The sequence below is a fragment of the Oreochromis aureus genome, linkage group 7 (genome assembly GCF_013358895.1).
Source record: "Oreochromis aureus strain Israel breed Guangdong linkage group 7, ZZ_aureus, whole genome shotgun sequence".
Classification (NCBI taxonomy): Eukaryota; Metazoa; Chordata; class Actinopteri; order Cichliformes; family Cichlidae; genus Oreochromis; species Oreochromis aureus.
The window spans coordinates 26,025,416-26,045,357 of record NC_052948.1 but is presented as its reverse complement, the minus strand read 5'-3'; the positions used below and the strand labels follow the sequence as shown (position 1 = coordinate 26,045,357).

The following is a 19,942-nucleotide window of genomic DNA, read 5'->3' as shown; positions in this document are numbered from 1 at the left end:
AATGCAGGCAGTTTGCACAGGTATCTGTTTTGCCATAATTTCCTAATAACCAAAGATGATCTCAGTTATATGTATAAACGTCAAAGGTCTCAGTCTGCTACACGTGGTCAGCTATCAGATTTCTCTCTCAGCACGAGAAAATTAGTAGAATTTTTTTTTTTTTTAAGGTTAAAGGAAAACTGTCTCATTATATTTTTATGACATTCAAGAAAGACTAATGGGAATGTGACAGGTTGGGAACAAAACCAGTAGGTTCATCACTTTATTACAGAAGCAAACGTAGAGTAAAATTATTTCCCCAGCTGTTAGCACTCATGTTTTTAAGTATATCTGTAACTACAGAGCATTTGGAAGCCACAGCCTTTGTGAAAGACAACACAGAAGCCTTAACAACCGTCTGAGGTTCAAATATGTTCATTCCAGTGCTAATTTTCTCTGTATACATCATTTCTATGCCACCTCCAAACTATAAGCTCAGCTTACTGGCTGAAATGCTTATAGAAGGGATGTTAATATGATTAATGAATCTTTACATATAATACTGTCTGAAATTTCAGATTAAATTTTACTCCACTGTAGGAAATTATTGTCTCCCCGCAATGAAAACTGACAAATTTCTAAGTATGCCCAGATTCTAGATTGTGAAGTCATTTCATTTCCTCTCTGGTGAACCGTGGCCTGCAGTTCAGTTTGCAGAAAGCTTCTAGTACATGTTAAAAAAAAAAAAAAAAGAATAAAATTAATTAAAAAATCTCCTCCTCAATGTTTTATTATGTTTATATCCGTATATGTTTTTTCTCATTTGAATTTTAACCTGAAAACATTGTCTATTAGCCTGGTTTTGACATGACGGCTACCAGGGGATGGTGTTGCCCTGCCAGTCCAGAAGCATCCCACTGTCTTTGTTGCTAAGTGACGATATCACACTAAGCATGCCAAGTACGCTGTCCACGGTGGTCAAAGGAGCCTGTGGGAGACGACAGACACACGAAAGAAGAAAGTCACTGGAAAGGAAGCGGGTGGATCAGAACGAGCTTTATGATTTCCAATATGGGGAAGGCTAACAAGCTAAAAGCTAAAAATGAAGTTTATTTTTGTTTCAAGATTAGAGATTTAAATGATCATTATTGGAGAAAAGGATGGTCATGGTGTGGTGGTTAGCACTTTCATCTCATATCAACATTAATATTATGTAAAATGTACTTGGATTATCAAAAATAAATCAGAAAACAGGATCAGTGAGTGTTTCATACTGTGTTTGTCTTTATTACTAAGCTGCTCTTACTTACCCTGAACTTACAATAATGCATCAAAATGTATAAATCTCCAAGCTAGTACAAGCAGTGATGTAATGCTAGGACTTACATTACACTTGTCTAGTGAGAAGTACACTGATATTAGGTTTTACATAAGCACAATACTTGTTTGACCTGAAAGGACTTTCTGGAATCTGCAGCAGAGATTTGGTGGGTTTCAGCAAATGTGATTGTTTCATATGAAAGCTGTTTAAAGGAAAATCAGAACATTTACATTTATTCACTGAATAAAGTATTTTAAAGTTTTCATCACGTCACCTTTTCTCCTCCCATCTCAGTTTGGACCCAGCCTGGGTGTATGGCTGTCACCACTATATTGTGAGTCTTGAAGTCCTCGGCTTGACAGCGAGTCAGCATGTTCAGTGCTGCCTGATGACAGGAGAAAGAGCATATTTCTTTGTTGTTAAATCTAATACAAACATATAAGTATTACACTTATTGAAATTATTATTAATTATTAATCAATACAGGTGTCTAAAGCCAAACAACAAACAACTGAACCACATGATGCCTTAATTATTGCGTGTCAAGCTCCTTTCACAGAATCTCCTCAATGTCATTGAATCACAGGGAATTATTGAAACGTTAGTAAAGAAAAACTCTAAAATATAAGCACAGACAGAATAAACACGTTTAGGAAGAAAGTCGAGATATTCGATTCTTTTTTAACAGTACCTTGCTTATTCTGTAAGGATACATCTGTGCAGCTGAGAAGGTCTCTGGACATTTCTCTATGGATGAGAAAGCCGTGGAGATGTTGATGATGACTGAGCTGCAGGCAGTTTTATTATCTGAGACACAAAGTGGGACAAACAGATTAGCGTCATGACTGAGAAATGAAAAGAACTGTGTGTGTGAGGATAGTTTACATCTCTGACCCTGCACCAACCAACACGTTCTGTGATGTAATCCACCTGCCATTTGGTGAAAGAATTCAAATCTATTTACTTTTGTAAAACACTCCACTCTTCTTTAAGTATAACTGTGTAGAATTCTGCATATTCTGTTGTATTTCCCAGTCCTATTCGGGAAAGGATCTGGCGAGATTACATCTCTCTGCTGACAAACTGTGTGTGCCCCCAGAAGACTTGGAGTGGCTTGATGGATGGATATAATGGTTGTATTAATGTCTTTCATTCATTGGCAATTGAAGAATATTTAATTTCTTTGCTTTCAGCAAATCTTGGGTTTTTGGATCGCACTATGAAGCTCTGTCTGCTCAGTGTTGCAGCATTAGTCAGAATGTGAGCAGAGTGCAGCCCTCTACCCTTCAGTTCATCCTGCTGCTTCTATCAGCAGTCAGATCATTAATAAACACCAGTGACCCACTCCCTCCACTAGGCTGATAGATGACGTGGATGCTTCAGATCATGAGCTGTTTCTCTCCTTCTCCACACTTTTCTTTTCCATTCAGGTACAAAATAATCTCTATTTAATTGATAGCTATTATTAATCTCTGTCTCTCTTCTACAAGGTGTCTTTGTCCTGTCTTCCTTAACTCACCCCCAACCAGTTGCAGCAATTGGTTGGCCGCTGCTCCCTGACCCTGGCTCTGTTGGAGGTTTCTTCCTGTTAAAAGGGAGTTTTTCCTTTCCACTGTCAGCAAGCGCTTGCTCATAGGAGTTGTCTGATTGTTGGGGTTTTCTCAGTTTTCTCTGTATTATTGTAGGGTCATTACTTTACAATATAAAATGTCTTGAGGCAAATATTGTTGTGATTTGGCAGTTGAATTGAATTGAATTGAATTGAATTGAATTGAATTGAATTGAATTGAATTGAATTGAATTGAATTGAATTGAATTGAATCAGCTCGGCTTTGGGAGGTGGATAACTTGCAGTTAGGCAAATCTTCAACTCAGCTTTTTGTAAATTGAGTATAATCTCATACTAACTCTCATCAGGCAAGATAATCCCATTACTTTAATATGAAAGCTCAAATGGACCCCTGTACTGCCAAGCCAGGGTACCACTCACACATTTACAACACATTATTCTGTGCCTTTGAATTTTGCATGTCATGCACACAGTCACACACTGATGGATGCTTTAGGAAATTTGGACTTAAGTATTTTGCCTGCTTATAATTCAAAGTTATGGGGATCAAATCACTGACCTTCTGACCAAATAACCCAGTGAGCCACAGTTGCACTGAGATGGAGCATGAAACCATAAGTATATACTCACTCCACTGAGTGTTTTCTTAATGATGGTATCCCATGCGTACATAACATGAAAGAAAAGATGCATACCACTGCCCTTTGCAGGAGAATCCCTCTGTGCTGCTTTTTTCAGGAGTGGAAGAAACATCTGAAAGTACAAAAATGATAGTTTACATGTGTTAAATTATAGCACATTAAAAATAAAATCAAATGAAAGATGTGAAATCATGATGTGAAACTCCCATCAAATATGTTAAACCTAAAGAAATGAGCCTGTTTCAAAAATGTAATGTAAGGAGTAGAAAGTAGAGATGTTTGTGTAAGAATCTGGAAAGTGAAAGTACATTGTTCTCAGAAAAGGAAATACTCAAATAAAGCACAAATACCTGAAAATTCTTTTTATGTAACAAAGTATTTGTACTTCCCACCTCTGCAGAGAACAAACCAACCTTTGCAATGGTAAATGGTCCAACCACATTGGTTTCATACACCTCCATCATGTCGTTTTTCTTGGTAGCAAATAATGCTCCTGAAGAGGCCGGTTTCCTGATAGCAGCATTGTTGATAAGGAGATTCAACCCACCATCCCCGATCTGATCTTGCACAGCCTGCACAGCAGCTGAGATACTTTCCTCATTTGTAGCATCTGCAGGTAGATGTATAAAGTAGAAATACAAATCAGAATGGGCAAAGTCTCTTGAATGTCAAAAAACTGGAAGATTATGAATTTAAAAAAGGTTTCATTTCTATGTATGTATTTGCCTTTGAATCTCAGATTCTCAAGTGAATATTTCAGCACTTCCATTATTATGTGAGAGGCCTGATGAGATTAAAGGTGCATTGTTTTTACCTAGCTTGATTATAGTGATCTTTCCAGGATGTCGAGTGGTTAACTGTCTCAGTGCCTGAAGGGAATAGAAAAAATATATATAAATATTTATATTGTTATTTCATGAAATCACATATATAGCCAGTGAATCACCAGTTTCAACAGAAATGATTGATGTGCATACAAATTTAAGGCTTGTCCTCAGGAATCCCAGATTCCAACAGTGTAAAGACAACACTTAAATTGAGAACAACTAATGCACACTGATTTGTTGCAGACCTCATCACTGTTTTTCACTGTTTTGTAGCTATTTTGTAGCTATCAAAACTGACCTATCAAGTCGCCTTCAACAGCTTTGTTACATCTTTTGCTTCTGTGCTGAAAATGGAGCCTGCAAGAGAGGTTGTGCAGCCAGACCCCTGTAGAGTTAGCTGTGCTATACCGTCACACTTTGAAACCAAATGAAAGACGTTTATACCAAATTTGTTGACATTTTTTGGACTATTAGCTTAGCTTAGGCCTTGTCAAATGAAAATGGACCCTCTTCATACTTTCATGACTTTTTTTTATTATGTTTTCCCATAATTACAAGATGATGTTATGATAACGTTATCTGCAGATGTTGACAATAACAATATAACAATAATTTACTTACAATACAAAGCAATACAAAACATACAAAACAACAGTCACCTCAAGCGCCTTGATATAAGTAAAATAAGTGAAATGAATAGATGATACACAGACAGCCTTCACATGTGTGCTCTCGCTATTGATGTGAGAACCACAAAAAGCATCTATGTGTAACAGTCTCACCTCAGTTCTGCTTCCTTCAGGCTCTCTGGAGCAGGCATAGATGTGAGCTTCTTCTCCTGTCGTCTCTGCCAGCTGTTTCACCAGCTCCAAACCAATGCCTCTGTTGGCCCCTGTCACTACAATGTTCCCTTTCAGTTCCACTGGCATGTTGGCTGATCCTCTGGTCAAACACTAGTTCCTGCCTGACTATTATTATGAGAGTAACTGAGCACATGTTAGAGTGCGCTGCTGCTGTTACACCATTTAAAAAACACCTTGTTCTTCCTTTTACGTCAAAAACTCTGTGACAACATATTTTGTGTTTTGTCACCGAATCCATTACTACTGCCAGCCAACACCAGAAAACCTACAGATTTACATCTGCTTTTTCTTTTCAGAGTGCATAGTTAGTGATATGATTTGAAGTATCCAAATGATGTATATTAAAAATTAATAAAAAGAATGTAATAGTGTCAAGACTCAGAATATGTGGAAAGTGTGAGGTTGACCACTGCTGGAGAAAGACGAAGTTACCCAATGGCCAAACCAAAAAAAGAAGAAATGGCCTCTTCCAGTCTGAGAAAACACAGTTTTGACAGAATCTAAAGTGAAAGATGTACACTAATGAAAGAGGAATCATCTCAGTCCAAAGACTTCAGAAGGCTAATGTTTAATTTGTAATATTCAGTACAAGGTAAAAAGATAACATTGTTATTATATTCTTGTCAGAGGAGAAAGAGGAATTCTGGAGTAAGCTGGGAGAAAAAGGTTGTGGCTTTCTTACCTAATGCTCTCTAGTGTTTCGCCAGCAGAGCCAGACATATTTTTCAGACGGTTCAAAAATAGCATTTATGATGAAATTGCTGAAGAGACAAACTTTAAAGTGAGGACAAGCAGTTTGAAGTCAAATCTGAATCTTTCTTCAGCAGTTTATTAATAAATTTCAAAGTGTTTTCAACAAGGGCTCTAACCCTGGCACACAGGACCCGGCCTGGCGAGGAAAAGCTGGAGTGTCCGACTGCAGCTTGTCGGTCTGGTGACTCAAACAGGCTCTCCTCCACACTGTCCTCATTTATAAAGTGCTTTACAAAGCCAGACATTACAACTAACAGCTGGAGTTTCAGTGCTGCTAGCCAAATAGGAGAAGTCAATTACTGCTGAAGAGACAGACAGTGAAAGTGAAAGTATAACCTCAGTTTCTTAACATAAAACTCATTGTTGCAGCAAGTGGGGCAGCACAAACGTAATCCCCTTAAACTGACGTAAACTGACGTAAGTCTGTTAGCCGCAACCAGCCAACTCGGTGACGTAAGGTTCTGTACTGACAGAAGACGGTGCTAAACATGTTTTTAAAACTTTAACTTTAAGCAAAAAATGAAATGGAGCCTTTACAGCTCAACTGGGCTTGTCTCTACCCTCAAACCCGAAATAAATGTCTAGCTGAGGTGAGTGTCTGTATTGTGGCACTAAAGGCCACTCGTCGCAGTTTGTCCTGGTCGGCCAAAAGATTGTGCTGGCAAAGTCCACAATGACTCATCCCTACCCAGTCTCATGGTTCTTTCAAAGAAGAGAGTCAACACAGCAGAACAAAACATCATATGTCATCGTCTCTGAGCCTCTGCCTATCTCTGCTCTAAATGGTTCCGGTCTTCCTGACGTAAGTCATAAAACACAACACATAATCATCAGTCTCTCAGGCTATCAAATAGAGCACATTAGTCTGTTTTTGCACCACATACTCCCTTGGTTCTTGGTCAACACTGGCTTAGTTCCCACAATTTCAACACAGACTGTTGCAAGAACAGAATCTCTGGTTGGAGCATTAACTGTCCCCAACTCTGCTTAAGATCCCGGTAGAATCATCCATCAACAAAGTCTCTAGAACCTCCAGAGCTCATCTCTATGCCAAAGGTTTTTCATGATCTCGCTGTTTAGTTTAACAAATGCTCCATAATACTTACATTCCCTTGTGATACAAACTACAAAGTAGTTATATCACAAAGTATGTCTGGTGTGCAAACCAATCACGTTCAGGTGATCAACTGGACTCCAGCCAGACTCACCAGTGAGCATCAGCAATCTTTTATGGTGTTCTCTGCTGGGGCAGCAGTATCTCCACTGGGTAAGGGAAGAAACTGAACAGGCTGATCAAGAAGGCCGGCTCTGTTCTGGCACATCCTCTTGACCCAGTGGAAGAACTCAGTGACAAGAGGATGTCACTGAGCTGTCATCCCCGTTAGACAACACCTCCCACCCCTTGCAGGTCACCATGACAGCACAGGGTGGGAGTGACGGTGCACCCACAGTGTGCAAATTGTGCCAAACTGCAAGATACTTAGCTATGCCTCTAATGAAACCTCTGTTTGCTCTGTTTCACTTCTGCAACATCAGTCTTTCCACAGGTAATACCCATATGTTGATTCATGGTTTTCATCTGTTTTTAGACTACTGCAGCATATTTTAAAAGGGGTTATATGCTGTAAAAGACCAAAAAAGAGGAGATATTTTTCAGTATTCAATCCTCAGGTACTGCTGTGATGCTTACACCTATGAATAAGTCCCACTTTGCGAGGTGCTCTTGTTCAACTTTTCGTTAAATCAAATATCTAATCAGTCAATCACATGGTAGCAGCTTAGTGGATTTAGGCATGTAGACATGGTCAAGACGATCTGTTGAAGTTCAAACCAAGCATCAGAATGTAGAAGAAAGGGGATTTAAGTGACTTTGGCCAAGACATGGATGGTTCTGCCAGACAGGGTAGTCTGTGTATTTCAGAAACTACTGATCTGCTGGGATTTTCCCAAACAAAGTTATGGTACAAAAAATGAAAAAATATTCCGGGAGCAGCAGTTCTCTAAGAAGAGGTCAGAGGAGAATAGCCAAACTGCTTTGAGCTGATAGAAAAGCAACAGTTATTCAAATAACTACTCAACCAAATTGCAACCAAGGTATGCAGAAGAGCATCTCTAAATGCTCATGTCAAACCTTGATGCTGATGAGCTACAGCAGCAAAACAACTGTTGCTTCTATCAGCAAAAGACAGGAAAAAACTAGGCTTTTAGTTGCAAGCTGAACAATAGAAGATCGGAGAAATGTTGCCTGGGTTGAGTCTGAATTTCTGCTGCAACATTCATATGGTAGGGTCAGAATTTAATGTAAACAGCATGACAAACTGGTCTCACCTGATATCCTGAATCAACAGTTCAGGCTGCTGCTGGTGTAATGATGTGGAGGTATTTTTGTGCTACACTTTGAGCGCCTTAAATGATCTTTAACACCACAGCCCACTTGAGTATTATGGCAAACCCCAGTGTACCTATCTTCTGATGGCTCCTTCCAGATTAATAATGTAAAGAAACTGAATGTTTTCAAAAGACACTGCAGGTTTTAGACCTCGCCCTGGGTCAACACACCTGAATCACATGATTAGTTCATTACCAGGCCTCTGGTGAACTTCAAGACATGTTGAGATGGTAATTTATCCATTTAAATCCGCTGTGATGGATCAAGGACACATCTCAAACCTGCAGGGACACCGGCCCTCGTGGACTGGGATGGGGGACCCCTGTTATAGATGAATGAGACTCGAGGTACAAAGCGCTGAAACTGAGTAGAAAGTTGTTGTGTAAGTACCAGTTCATTTACCAAAGACTTGATTTTAAAAGGAAGAAAAAAAATCAGGTTAATAGTTTTACTCAAGTAAAAGTTGTTATATAGAGGAGCTATCCATTAAAATGCAACAAAGATCAGGGGTAGGTGAAGGGAATGTATAGCAGTACCTCTTTTAAACTGTTTTGAAGCAACCTGTTTGCTCTGAGTTTCAAATATTAAAGAGTAGATTTACTGAGCCATCATCAGCTAATGTTAACAGAAGGAGAATTTCAGATATTGCATGCTGTAATGATTAAATTCAGAGTGATGTATTCATTCAACTTTCAGTCCTTTAAAGGCAAGTTTATCATATTTGATACATACGATTTGAGACTTCTACATCATCAGTGTAGGACCTCCAAAACAGGAAGTAACAAATAAGTTAAAAATGAAAACGAATATATGCAAATTAAAATTTTAATTCTTAAAAAAATTGTCACAAGGATCCTCAAAAACTCAATTTTCACAGTTCTGCAAAAAACAAACAAACAAACAAAAAAACTTCAGCTGCATGGGATATTTTTGGTAAATTTGATATTTTAGGGTGCTGAAACTAAAAATGATCTCCATTTCCCCACATACGGCGTTTTTGCAAAACATGAGGAGTTTATTTAAAAAAAAATCACAACAGCAATGAAAAAAAATCAATATTTTATTACAATTAACTAATTTTGCATAATTTTTCTGAGATTCCTTACCTTAACAAAATAAATCTGTTGGGATGTCTTGAAGAATGGGACATGACCATCTGAGCTCCTCACACCGCAAACGCACAGTATCCCCCCCTTCTCAATTCCTCGCATTTTTTATTTGTATTTCTCTTCAGTCTCGCTCTTAGAAATCATTATTGGATATGGTTTTTTGACTCAAGTATAGGATACCAGATTTTTCGAATTTTAAAAATATTTTTCCCAGTTTTAGTGAGTACAAATCTAGTCAAATCTAGTCAAAAAAATCCTATGCAGTTTTTTGGGTTGCAGACCTGCGTTATTCAAGATGACATATGTGAGGAGAATTAAAAAAATTCAATTCTGGATTTAAATTTTGTTCCATACAACAAGTTGAAACTGCTTCCTCCTTAATATTTATTTTCTAACAGCAGGTTCTGAATTTTGATTAGTCACAGTTTAATGAAAAGTTTCTATATTGATTTCTTTGAATTCACATTTTCTGATTCTAATGTGTATGCTGGTAAAAAATTTTATGCGCACAATTTGTCATCATTTTTGTGCATATTCTGAAATTTGTGAGTATTTAAAAGGATTATATACAAAATTTCAGATCTGATGCATGTAAGAATGAATACACTTTTACATATTGATTTACAAAGTCATTAATTTGAGTACACAATCAGACATTCTTAAGCACATAAATACATTTGAGTGTGCACATATGGAGTGACAGAGTTTCACAGCTCAACAAAAACATGCAACATATTTGGCCACAGATTTAATTTTCTCACATCTCTTTGGCCAACTGCTGTCCCAGTTGTTGGAATGTTAAGAATATTAAGAAAAACATACAATTTACATACAATTTAGTCTGTCCTGAGAGAGAACTACTAGCAAGCTTTGACATGCTAACAACAATTAAACTAAAAGCTACTAGCTACTAGCCATAGCTGCTAGCATGGCTGTTAGAAGCTTTTGGTGCTGTTGGTATGCCGTCGGGAGCGTGGGGGCGCCACTTTGCTGTTGTTGTTGTGTTTGCTGCAGTTTTCCTTTCCATCTGCTGAAGTGCTGCTGTCAATGATATAGCTCTTGCCCTGCTCTTCTTTCATGAAAAGCTCTACCAATAAAATCTTCTCCTTGTGGATCTGCAGGCTGATATCTTTTGGGATGTCTGGGATTAGCCAGTCAACAATGTCATTCATGAGCATCACAACGTTCTGTCAGAAATAAATGAAAGAAATGGGTCAACTAACAATTTCTCTTCTTGTAAAAAAAAAATAAATCTCAGAACTTCCACAGTCTTAATCCCCAACATCCCGTATGTCACATGCTTTTATGTTTTTCTGAAATGTTCAACCGATTGGCATCTATAGTTCAATTTAAATCAGTTAAGTTCAATGTTATTTATATTGTGCCAAATTACAACAGCACCAAGGCACTGTAAGATAAAAACCCTACTATAATAAAGAGAAAACCCCAGCAATCAGACAACTCCCTATAAGCAAGCAGTTAGTGACAGCAGGAAGGAAAAACTCCCTTTTAACAGGAAGAAACCTCTGGCAGAACCAGGCTCAGGGAGCGGCAGCCATCTTCCAAAACCCGTGAGGGTGAGGGAAAGAAAAGAGAGCAGAGTGAGATAGGACAAAAGGTTTCAATGGTTTTGGCCTTGACTAACCATAGTAAATTCCTTATACACTTTATGGACAAATGTATTAACTGGAGCGTTCCAAAGCTCCTCTGGCACTAACACAAACACAAAACTGTGCACCAGGAGATTCAGTAAGTTTCCATGGCTGAGCAACTCCTGTGGGTGTAATGTGTTGGTGTCTCAGTACTTTTGTCTATATAGTGTTTGATATTCAACTGTGCAACAAGTAGAGATGGGCTGCAGACCTCCACTGTTGTAACACGTCCCTGTATCTGCATATCAAGGGGTTAAATAAGAACATTTGTGCCAGACGCTGCAGGAGGGTAGTTACAGACTCCACCAGAAAGTGGGGTTTTATTTCAACCCAAGGACAAAAAAAGTATTAATTTTTGGAAAATGGAAAACTGTAGAAGACCTTCAGTGGAGGTTTATCATTAGGGATTTATAGGAGGGCAGCACAGTGGTACAAGGGGTATCAGTCACCTCACAACAATCAGGTTTCTGTATATTCTCCCTGTCTCCTTGAACTGAACTCAATTTCTGGTCCTTCTACTCAACTGTAGTGATTTATGTTGGCTGTTACAATGGAGGTTGTTCTGACCAGACCCTACATCAGAATCATAGTTCAGCACCTCTCTTTAAAAGGTATGTGATAATTCAATAAAATAAATTCACAAGACCATTACTAGTAATTACTTTATGTATTACCTACCTGGAAAACAATAACAAAAGCCAGACGGACAGCCAGCACTGCCCAGAATTCCTTGGATAGCTCATATGGTGTGTTTGACCAAGGAGGTTCCCTGTAGTCTTTATACCTTAGTGACAAAAAACAGGTATCACATTTGGTCACAATTTAACACTCAATTTTGAGAAGAAATTTCTGGCAAAACCAGGCCAGTTCATATAATCTATCTAAATGATTAGATAGGGATCATTTAGAACGTAGTGCAATCTCCCTGATGTTCCCCTCAACAGGTGTTAAACAAACCAGAAACTCCCTGACATGGTGGTTGGAGAGAGGCAGAAATAAAAGTACCCAATTAGCAGCAGGTTTCATCAGTAAATATTCACACCATTTTTGAGCAATAAATTATGCTTGTGTGCTGCTGACATGTGTAAAACACAATAATTGCTCTTGGGTTAATATGAAAAGTCTGGAAAATCCAAAAATGGTATTCCCATCTTCCTCCAGTGTTACGTTCCAGCAAGGCCTGCTGTGATTTTGACCCTCTATCGGTGTTGCCATCTCTCCTGCCATAGGTGCCACCCTTTTTGGATGGCTGTCTGTACTCAGCAATTAAGCTAGAGGACTTAAAGCCAGAGAAAGAAAGAATAATCCGACATTTTTTTCCCAAGTCCATTAGTGGTAGCATTGTCAGCACAGTTCTATACCAGCTGTATTACTTCTTATATACTTCTTGCTTTTTTGTGCCATGAAAGTGTCTTTTTTTAACTTGCTAAATCACCATGGTAACTTCTGCTGGACACACAAACTTATCTCAAACCTAACATGTTGGTATTTGAATTCCGGTTGCTGTCTAGTCTGTATATAGTTTTGGTTGCATGTTTCTATGGTTTACACTTCCAGTGCCAGCTTTGTATCCTTGGTCTCTGTTAAGCGTCAGTCCTTAGTGTTTCCTTGCTTTTCTTTCCTCTTTCTGTGCTGACAGCTTTGTCACCAGATTCTTTTTTGTTTTAGTAATATGGTAAATGGACTTGTTATATAGCACTTTTCTAGTCTAGCAATTAAAGTGCGTTTTACTAAAAGCCTCATACACACACATTTATTTGATGGTGATTTTCTCTATGGCTAAGTGCCTTATCTAACATTCACATACACTCACATTCCGATGGATGCATTGAGGTTCAGTACCTTGTCTGGGGATGCTTCAGCATGCAGACTAGAGGAGTAATTGTAATGGACTGAAAAGCTTGTGCAAGGATTACAGAATGGCGCATCTCTGGGCTTCAAAGTTTATTTATTGAAATAAAAAAAGACTAAAATAGCTTCCTTCATTGTAAAGCACTGTATTCATTTGCATTTTATTTTGAAGTCATTGTCAACAATGACTCCATTAATAACCTGAATGTCAGAAGCACTGATTCACAAATGATTTAAAAATCATCTAAAATCATTGATTTGCTTTTTACTCACAAATAGGTTTTTAAAGAAGCATAACAATAACTAGACTTTTTGAAATACCTATTTCAAAATGTTTTAACATTTACTGAAATGTTATGACAGCTGTAACCTGAGAATAATTTCCTACCTGCATATTACAACAGGGTAGCCAAAGTGTGATGGATCCATGGGTTCTTTGCCATCCTGGAAGTGGCTGACATTAAAATAAGACAGTGTATGGTTGACAAATCCATGCATGGAGCCATCAGGACTGTACATGTACTGGTAAACCATCCGAGGGATGAAGTCTGATGTGAAGGAGATAACGAATGCCTGGAGCAGGGACAGAGGTTCGGACATTAGAGAGAGAAAAAGAAGTGTGGCAAATGGAAACAAATATGAACTATGTGAACTGTAACTACACACAGGTTTAAGTATACAACCAACTGGAATGCTGCAGCTGAAATACCAGCCATACTGCTTTATTTCTTTATTTAAAAAGATAAAAGTAAGGTTTCCTTTTGAGTATGCACTTGGCATCAAGCAAAACATAGCTTTATCTTTTGATAGGGAGAAAACTCCATTAAGCTGGAAATGCAGAAAGGCCAAAAAGAAGAATAAAAAAAACACAATCTACAAAAGAGATAAAACGATATAAGCACCATATAGCTAACAGGTGAGTGAATATTAGTTTAATGTGTATAGTTCATAAAATCAATCAAATCTGAGAACATTTCTTACCTGATCCTCCCAGAACTAAGTGACTGTTTTAAAATAATACTTAACATTTATCTATTGAAACCAAATTTTTACATTCATACAATGAAAACTGAGTTACAAGCCCTTATACGGTAAAATGGTTGGCTTTTAAGTCAATTTTTAAAAATAATTTTTAAGCTCTCACACTGTAACTTCATAACTAGGCAGATAAAATCATTTTTCATGAATGAAAAACACATGCAAACTTTGGTAAATTAATTTTACACCAATTCCAGGTGTCACCATTTATAAAACTCTAAAGCCAAATTTTCATTTCATTTTTTTTTTCTAAATAATTTTTTACTATGACCAAATGTGAGCATCGATATCAATATCAGTATCATCATATGCCATCATCATATTTCTTTGCTTTGTTGGAGATGAGTGCAGAGTGTGAGGAGCCTGACATGCTTATGCCTTATGAAAAGGCAGAATATATTGAAAAAAATGGCCATAGAGGTCAAATATGGCATCTTGGTGCCAAAGATGAGCACAGAAACATTTTGAATCTGCAACTATTAACTCATTAAACCATATCTGCATATATAAGGAGCTCATGGCAGTGTGTGATGTTTATATAGTCCTGGTCCACCTACACATTACACCTAGAGGAGATGGCCACTGAAACCAGTGCCATTAAGGTCCCAGCACATAGCTTGTGTCCAGATGTTAATGTCAGAGGAGGTTTGGATCTCTGCAGCTACTAAATCAGCTGAATGTTGGCAACTGTTATTCACTGTGCACCTCAGCAATCAGCAAACAACTCTGCCACACTGGTACTTAGATATCACTCTTCTACTCAACCGAGCACTAAAAGTAGTCAATCAATCAATCACACATTCACCAGCTCTCTTTCTCTCTCTCTCTCTCTCTCTCTCTCTCTCTCTCTCTCTCTCTCTCTCTCTCTCTCTCTCTCTCTCTCTCTCTCTCACACACACACACACACACATGCACACATTCAAACATGCTCTTTTTCCTATGCCTAAATACTTATTTATCTAACATTTACACACATGCTGAAGTAGGCAACCTGGCGTTCAATAACTCAATTTAATTTCAATTCACTTTGCTATCTCAGGATGTTTATATCGTAAAGCTGCTACTATATTAGAGAGAGAGAAGCCCAAAGATCTCACAAGAGGAGACTGGCAGAACAAGGCCCAGAGAGTGGTCTTGATCTGTCATGAGCAGTTGGGGTGAGTGATGCCATCATGTCAGTATGGACTACAATCTCTAAGGAATGTTTCCAGCAACTTGTTGAATTTATACCATGAAGAATTAAGACAGCTGAAAGCAAAGGGGGGGTCCAACCTCTTACTAGTAAACTAATCAAGTGTCCTGTGAGTGAATGTGTGCATAATCAGTCCATGGAAGGAACGAGTTTCATGGTGTGTTTGCAGGCACCTTAATAAGAGTTGTGGTTTTAATAATAAATACATTCTTTGTTGTGCAGTTTGTTTTTTGCAGGCTGGAGGACAATGGTCCCTTTTCTTATCTTTGCAGAGTTAGCACCTGGGCTACTTTGCTTTGCAGCTCCTTGTTACTTAGAAAATGAGCTGCAAGCCTTTTTATTTGAATTGCTTATGTGGTATTATGTGATATTTAGCTAATGTAAAGGTGGGGTCTCTTAGCGTATATTATTATTATTATTAAAGGAAGAATGTTCAGGCCCTGGGTAAACTACATAGGTATGGGTACAGTTAGGGTGATGTCAGGTTATAGGAAGGAGCTTTTTGATGTAATTGTTTCATAGTATATATCAAGTTTCTTACTCACCATATTTGAGGAATATGTGTGGGCCCTTTATCCTCTTTGTAAATTTTTGTTATGTATATAATTTGTGTATGAATATGAACAAAGTTTTCTACATTAGTTTTAACACCAACATGATCACTCATGTAGCATGTCATAAGAATTAAATCTACAGACATTACTTACGTTAATGATGACAGCAACTTTTGCTACCCCTCTCAGTATGTTGTACCATATTCCTGTAAAATGAGAATATGTGTCAGCTAATGGTTTCAGGTATAAGATTTCTCTTCTTATAATTAAACAAATATTATTTTCTCTTGTTGTTACTGTGAGCCTTCCTGACTAACATGCATTTTTAAACATGCCACAGTGTTTTAAGTATAACCCACCGATGTCTTTGGCTCTTGCTGCCACTGGTCTTCGCAGCTCCGTCACAAATTTCTTGGCATCAAGACGTATTTCAATGATGTTGTTGAGCAGAGCAAAGAGTGGAGCCAGCGGGAAGGATGCCACAAACAAAGTAACAAAACCAAACTGGATGACTGGACAAAGGAGCAAAGCAAAAAAATCAGTACCAACATATCCCTTTACCTGTGCAAATATAAATTGCAGCAAATGTACTGAAAACATATTATAGGCACACAATTTAAATTTTTTGTCTACTATCTCTACATAAACAAAACTGCATTGAATTAGAATATAGATTAACATGGAAATCCTCAAAACCTTGACACCAGAAAAAGAATCAATATAATCTCACAACTGATCCTTTAGTCGTGATTTAGACTTTTGAATGACACGGCCATCAGTGTTTATGGAAAATTATCTTTGCACACAGGTAAACAGACTTGTGTTTTGCTTTGTTCATATCTAGTATTGAGGACCCAACGTGGTGAAGGATATTTAGTGTGTAGTACTGACTCATTTCCATATATTCAGGAGTTAATCCACCAAATGGCTCCAGAAAATGGTCGGTTTCATATCTCGTCAACTTCTTCTGTCTCTCTTCTTCCTGAAAAGCTCCTTGCTTTGACCGAATGTATCGAATCAGTTTCTTCAGTTTGCTGAAACACATGTGCACATATGAATACACAAACACAAATGCATATAGACGCACGCATATATAAACAATAATGGACCCAGATCACTCTAATGGCATGTCGGTGCTGTACATTTGGAAGTAATGAGTTGTGTTCAATCATTTCATGCATTAGTAATAACTTGGACTACAGATGAGTTGTTTGATGGTTTGATGATCCTTCTTTACAGCTACAGTCAAAAGGAGCATGTTTTTTGTGTTACCACAGGGTGTTGCAGGTCATAACAATTTCTAACTGCTGATGCTAACCTCAGCCTTGGATGTTATACAGTTTACTCAAATTGGCATTGTGGCTTCTGCTTTTTATGCTGAATTATGATGCCAGTGATTACATTCAAACAGAAAAAAGTTACATCATCTCCTCACTACATAAAAATGTTTGATATGCATATTAAAAGTTGTCATTACTAAATGTCAATATGTAGGAGTGTGCACAGAATTCAAGAGAATGAAATTTAAGTTTAAGTATTTTTTTAAGTACTTCCTGAATATCGAGGAGTGATTATAGAAAGAAGATCTCATGCAATTACACTATAACAATGTGATGTGCAAGAGCAACAAACCAATATGAAGGGATCCTACTTACGGTATTCCAATCTCAAAAAGGTTGTTCTGGATAAGTTGCTTTCCCAACATGGTGATACTCAGCTGGATACACAGCTCCATCAGACAGCCTCCATGAGCACACTGTAAAACAATCCCACACTAAAGTCAACCACAGAAAAAAAAGGAATTTTTTTTCTGTACACCTAAAGCAAAATGACAGTATTCTCCGTTCTTGTTGCAAAGACAGCAACAACTGCACTTCTTTACTGATTGTGTGGCTATCCAGGCAAAAAGATGACCTGATACAGTATGCAAACACGACCTCTCTTGTCAAGAGGACACAACAGCACTTGCACTCTTGCCATCAGCACTTTCTGCAAAGGCACTTTAGAGAGTGTCCTGACCAGCAACATCTCACTCTGGCAGCAACATTCCTTTAGACCATAAACACCTTCAGAGAATGGCACACTAGGAGAAATGTAAATATTTTCAGTATAACACAACAGTGTGCAGAGCAGAATGACTCGCTCTACCTTGGGTCATGTAATCACAGGAAGGTTGGTGGTTTGATCCCTGGCTCCCTGTAGTCCACCCGAGTCCATAAGTTGAAATATCTTTGGGAAAGTTGCCCCAGTGTATTCATTAGAGTGTGTGATAAATACTGGAACGCCAATTTATTAATAATGTTGCACCAACTTCATTTTATAAATGGCTTGGTCAAAACCAAGCAGATCTGATGAGGAAATGAGTAGTGTGTAAGTGCAGATTGTACACTTGCATTTTTCTCTGGAAATAGCATTGTAATTCAGAAAAAGTGAGAGGAAGATGACTGATAACTAATATATTTGTGATATAAATCTGAATCTCCAGTTAGAAAGTGAAGCAGGCTGAATGTGGTCTTTAAGATTGGATTAGTGCTTCTCTGGACAGTTCACATGATGTGCAGGAGTGCATTATTAGGAATTGTTCCACCTTTTAAACCTTGAATCTGCATATAACTGTGTGACTGAGGACCAGAAATGTGTGGGGCTGTGGGGTGAGGACTAAGTGAAAAGCTACAGAACCAAAGCTTTGATATGGTACTGATAGCAGTGAAAGGTGGGGCACACCCTGCACAACACACACACACACACACACACAACACACACACACGCACACACGCACACACACACGCACAACACACACACACACACACACACACACCAATCACATTCAATCGCATGACCAATTCAGAATTAATAAAGATTCTGATTTTGACTCTGGTGAAGTCGTTTATCTTAGGGCAACAGTCTCTTTGCCAGAAAATAGAAAGAACAAGCAGTTCAATAAAAATGTCATTATAATTCTAGAATGTGACTTAAAAATGTGTTTAATATGAAAACTGGGAGAAAGTGCAGTAAAATAAAATGCATTTATTTTGTTTAAATTGTCTTCAGAACACTTATACTCCAAGTCCAGTGTGAAATTATTATGAAAGCTTTTGTTTGAGGTTAATTTGTAAAAACACAAGGCTTACCTCTTCCATTCTGTAAGAGTCAAACACATATAGGTAGCTGCCTGGCCTGCCTACAAGTCTAGAATGAAAATGAATGGAAAACTGTTTAAAGTGTGAAGTATCAAATATTAAACTTTGTGAATAAACAGTAACTGAAAAAATAAAAATAAAAACAAAAAAAGAAGAAGAAAAAGACCGAAAAACAATATATTATGAGATTACTAACCTTCCCCTGAAGAAAGCAATGTAGATGATTGGGGAAAATGCATTAACAAACTTGAGAATGAAGGTCTTGAAGATGAGTCTTTCCTCAAAACTCTTGTCAGTTTTAGGAGCCTCTATAAGGGAACAGAAAAATTATTATTATTATTATTTTCTTTTTCTTTTTGACAGTTACTTCTAAACACTGGAACAAAATAAAACACAACATGTCTCAAAACAGCTGAGATGGGGCCATGTTCACCACTGTGTGGCATCCCCTCTTCTTTTAAAAACATCTTTCATTTCTAAACATGTGGGAGCTGAGGAGATCAGTTGCTGGTCCTTTGGGAGAGGAATGTTGTTCCATTCTTGTCTGATCAACAAGATCAGGCTTTAAACAGTCCTGGGTCTTTTTTTTAATATTCCTGATTTCATGATACTGAAATGTTTTTATTTGTTGAAAGGTCTGGGCTGCAGGCAGCCCAATTCCCAGACTCTTCTATTACAAAGCCATGCTTTTGAATGGAGTGCTGATAAAAAGTCACATGCTCCCTCTCCTCTTTAGTCAGGAGGCTGCAGCATTTTTCAAGAACAATTTCAAATTTGATTCATATGACCACAGAGTAGTTTCCCACGTTGTCTCGGTCCATTTATTTTAACACCTGTCTGACAGTTGCATGGGCCAAACCATAGAGATGAGTGACCAACGGGGTGTAGACCACTCCTATGTAAGGAAGTACCCAATCAGAAAATGTGCGGGCCCAGGCCCACACCAAGTCCGTGCAGAGGAGGCCACCCACCCCACCTGGGGCCAGCACCTGTCACCACAAGCCCCCTAAGCCCCACATCTCAAAACTGTAAGGCAGCACCCGCCCCAACCATCCACTACCAC

At 38.1% G+C, this 19,942-nt stretch overlaps 2 protein-coding genes across 4 annotated transcripts in view; both read right to left on the bottom strand.

The window, feature by feature from the left end:
* Positions 1 to 76: 76 nt before the first annotated feature.
* zgc:158868 (uncharacterized protein LOC791147 homolog) lies at positions 77 to 8,434 on the bottom strand. Of its 2 annotated transcripts, XM_039614925.1 has the most exons (8): positions 8,283 to 8,434; positions 5,121 to 5,306; positions 4,326 to 4,380; positions 3,925 to 4,121; positions 3,566 to 3,623; positions 1,992 to 2,107; positions 1,575 to 1,685; positions 77 to 967 (listed from the first exon to the last, which is right to left on the bottom strand). In XM_039614925.1, exons 2-8 carry the CDS (start codon positions 5,265 to 5,267, stop codon positions 854 to 856), a joined length of 798 nt encoding a protein of 265 aa, XP_039470859.1. In that variant the 5' UTR covers positions 5,268 to 5,306; positions 8,283 to 8,434; the 3' UTR covers positions 77 to 853. The 2 variants fall into 2 exon arrangements, with proteins under 2 accessions (XP_039470859.1, XP_031609359.1); XM_031753499.2 differs by lacking the exon at positions 8,283 to 8,434 and having other exon boundaries at positions 5,121 to 5,319.
* A 1,610-nt stretch (positions 8,435 to 10,044) lies between these two features.
* The window catches only part of LOC116331022 (anoctamin-1-like), a 36,003-nt gene continuing 26,105 nt past the window's right edge, over positions 10,045 to 19,942 (bottom strand). For both annotated transcript variants that reach the window (XM_039615727.1, XM_031753535.2), the window contains 9 exons: positions 19,076 to 19,187; positions 18,871 to 18,928; positions 17,395 to 17,495; positions 16,631 to 16,773; positions 16,099 to 16,251; positions 15,893 to 15,945; positions 13,344 to 13,528; positions 11,783 to 11,888; positions 10,045 to 10,639 (listed from right to left, as the gene is read on the bottom strand). In XM_039615727.1, coding sequence (XP_039471661.1) covers positions 10,388 to 10,639; positions 11,783 to 11,888; positions 13,344 to 13,528; positions 15,893 to 15,945; positions 16,099 to 16,251; positions 16,631 to 16,773; positions 17,395 to 17,495; positions 18,871 to 18,928; positions 19,076 to 19,187 — 1,163 coding nt within the window. In that variant the 3' untranslated portion in view covers positions 10,045 to 10,387. The remainder of the gene's footprint in view (positions 10,640 to 11,782; positions 11,889 to 13,343; positions 13,529 to 15,892; positions 15,946 to 16,098; positions 16,252 to 16,630; positions 16,774 to 17,394; positions 17,496 to 18,870; positions 18,929 to 19,075; positions 19,188 to 19,942) is intronic.

Coding starts and splice junctions, on each gene's coding strand:
- zgc:158868 (XM_039614925.1), bottom strand. CDS start 5,267: ATGCCAGTGGAACTGAAAGGGAACATTGTAGTGACAGGGGCCAACAGA. Junction 4,122..4,325: donor GATCACTATAATCAAGCTAG/GTAAAAACAATG, acceptor ATCTACCTGCAG/ATGCTACAAATGAGGAAAGT. Junction 968..1,574: donor CTGAGATGGGAGGAGAAAAG/GTGACGTGATGA, acceptor CGTCTCCCACAG/GCTCCTTTGACCACCGTGGA.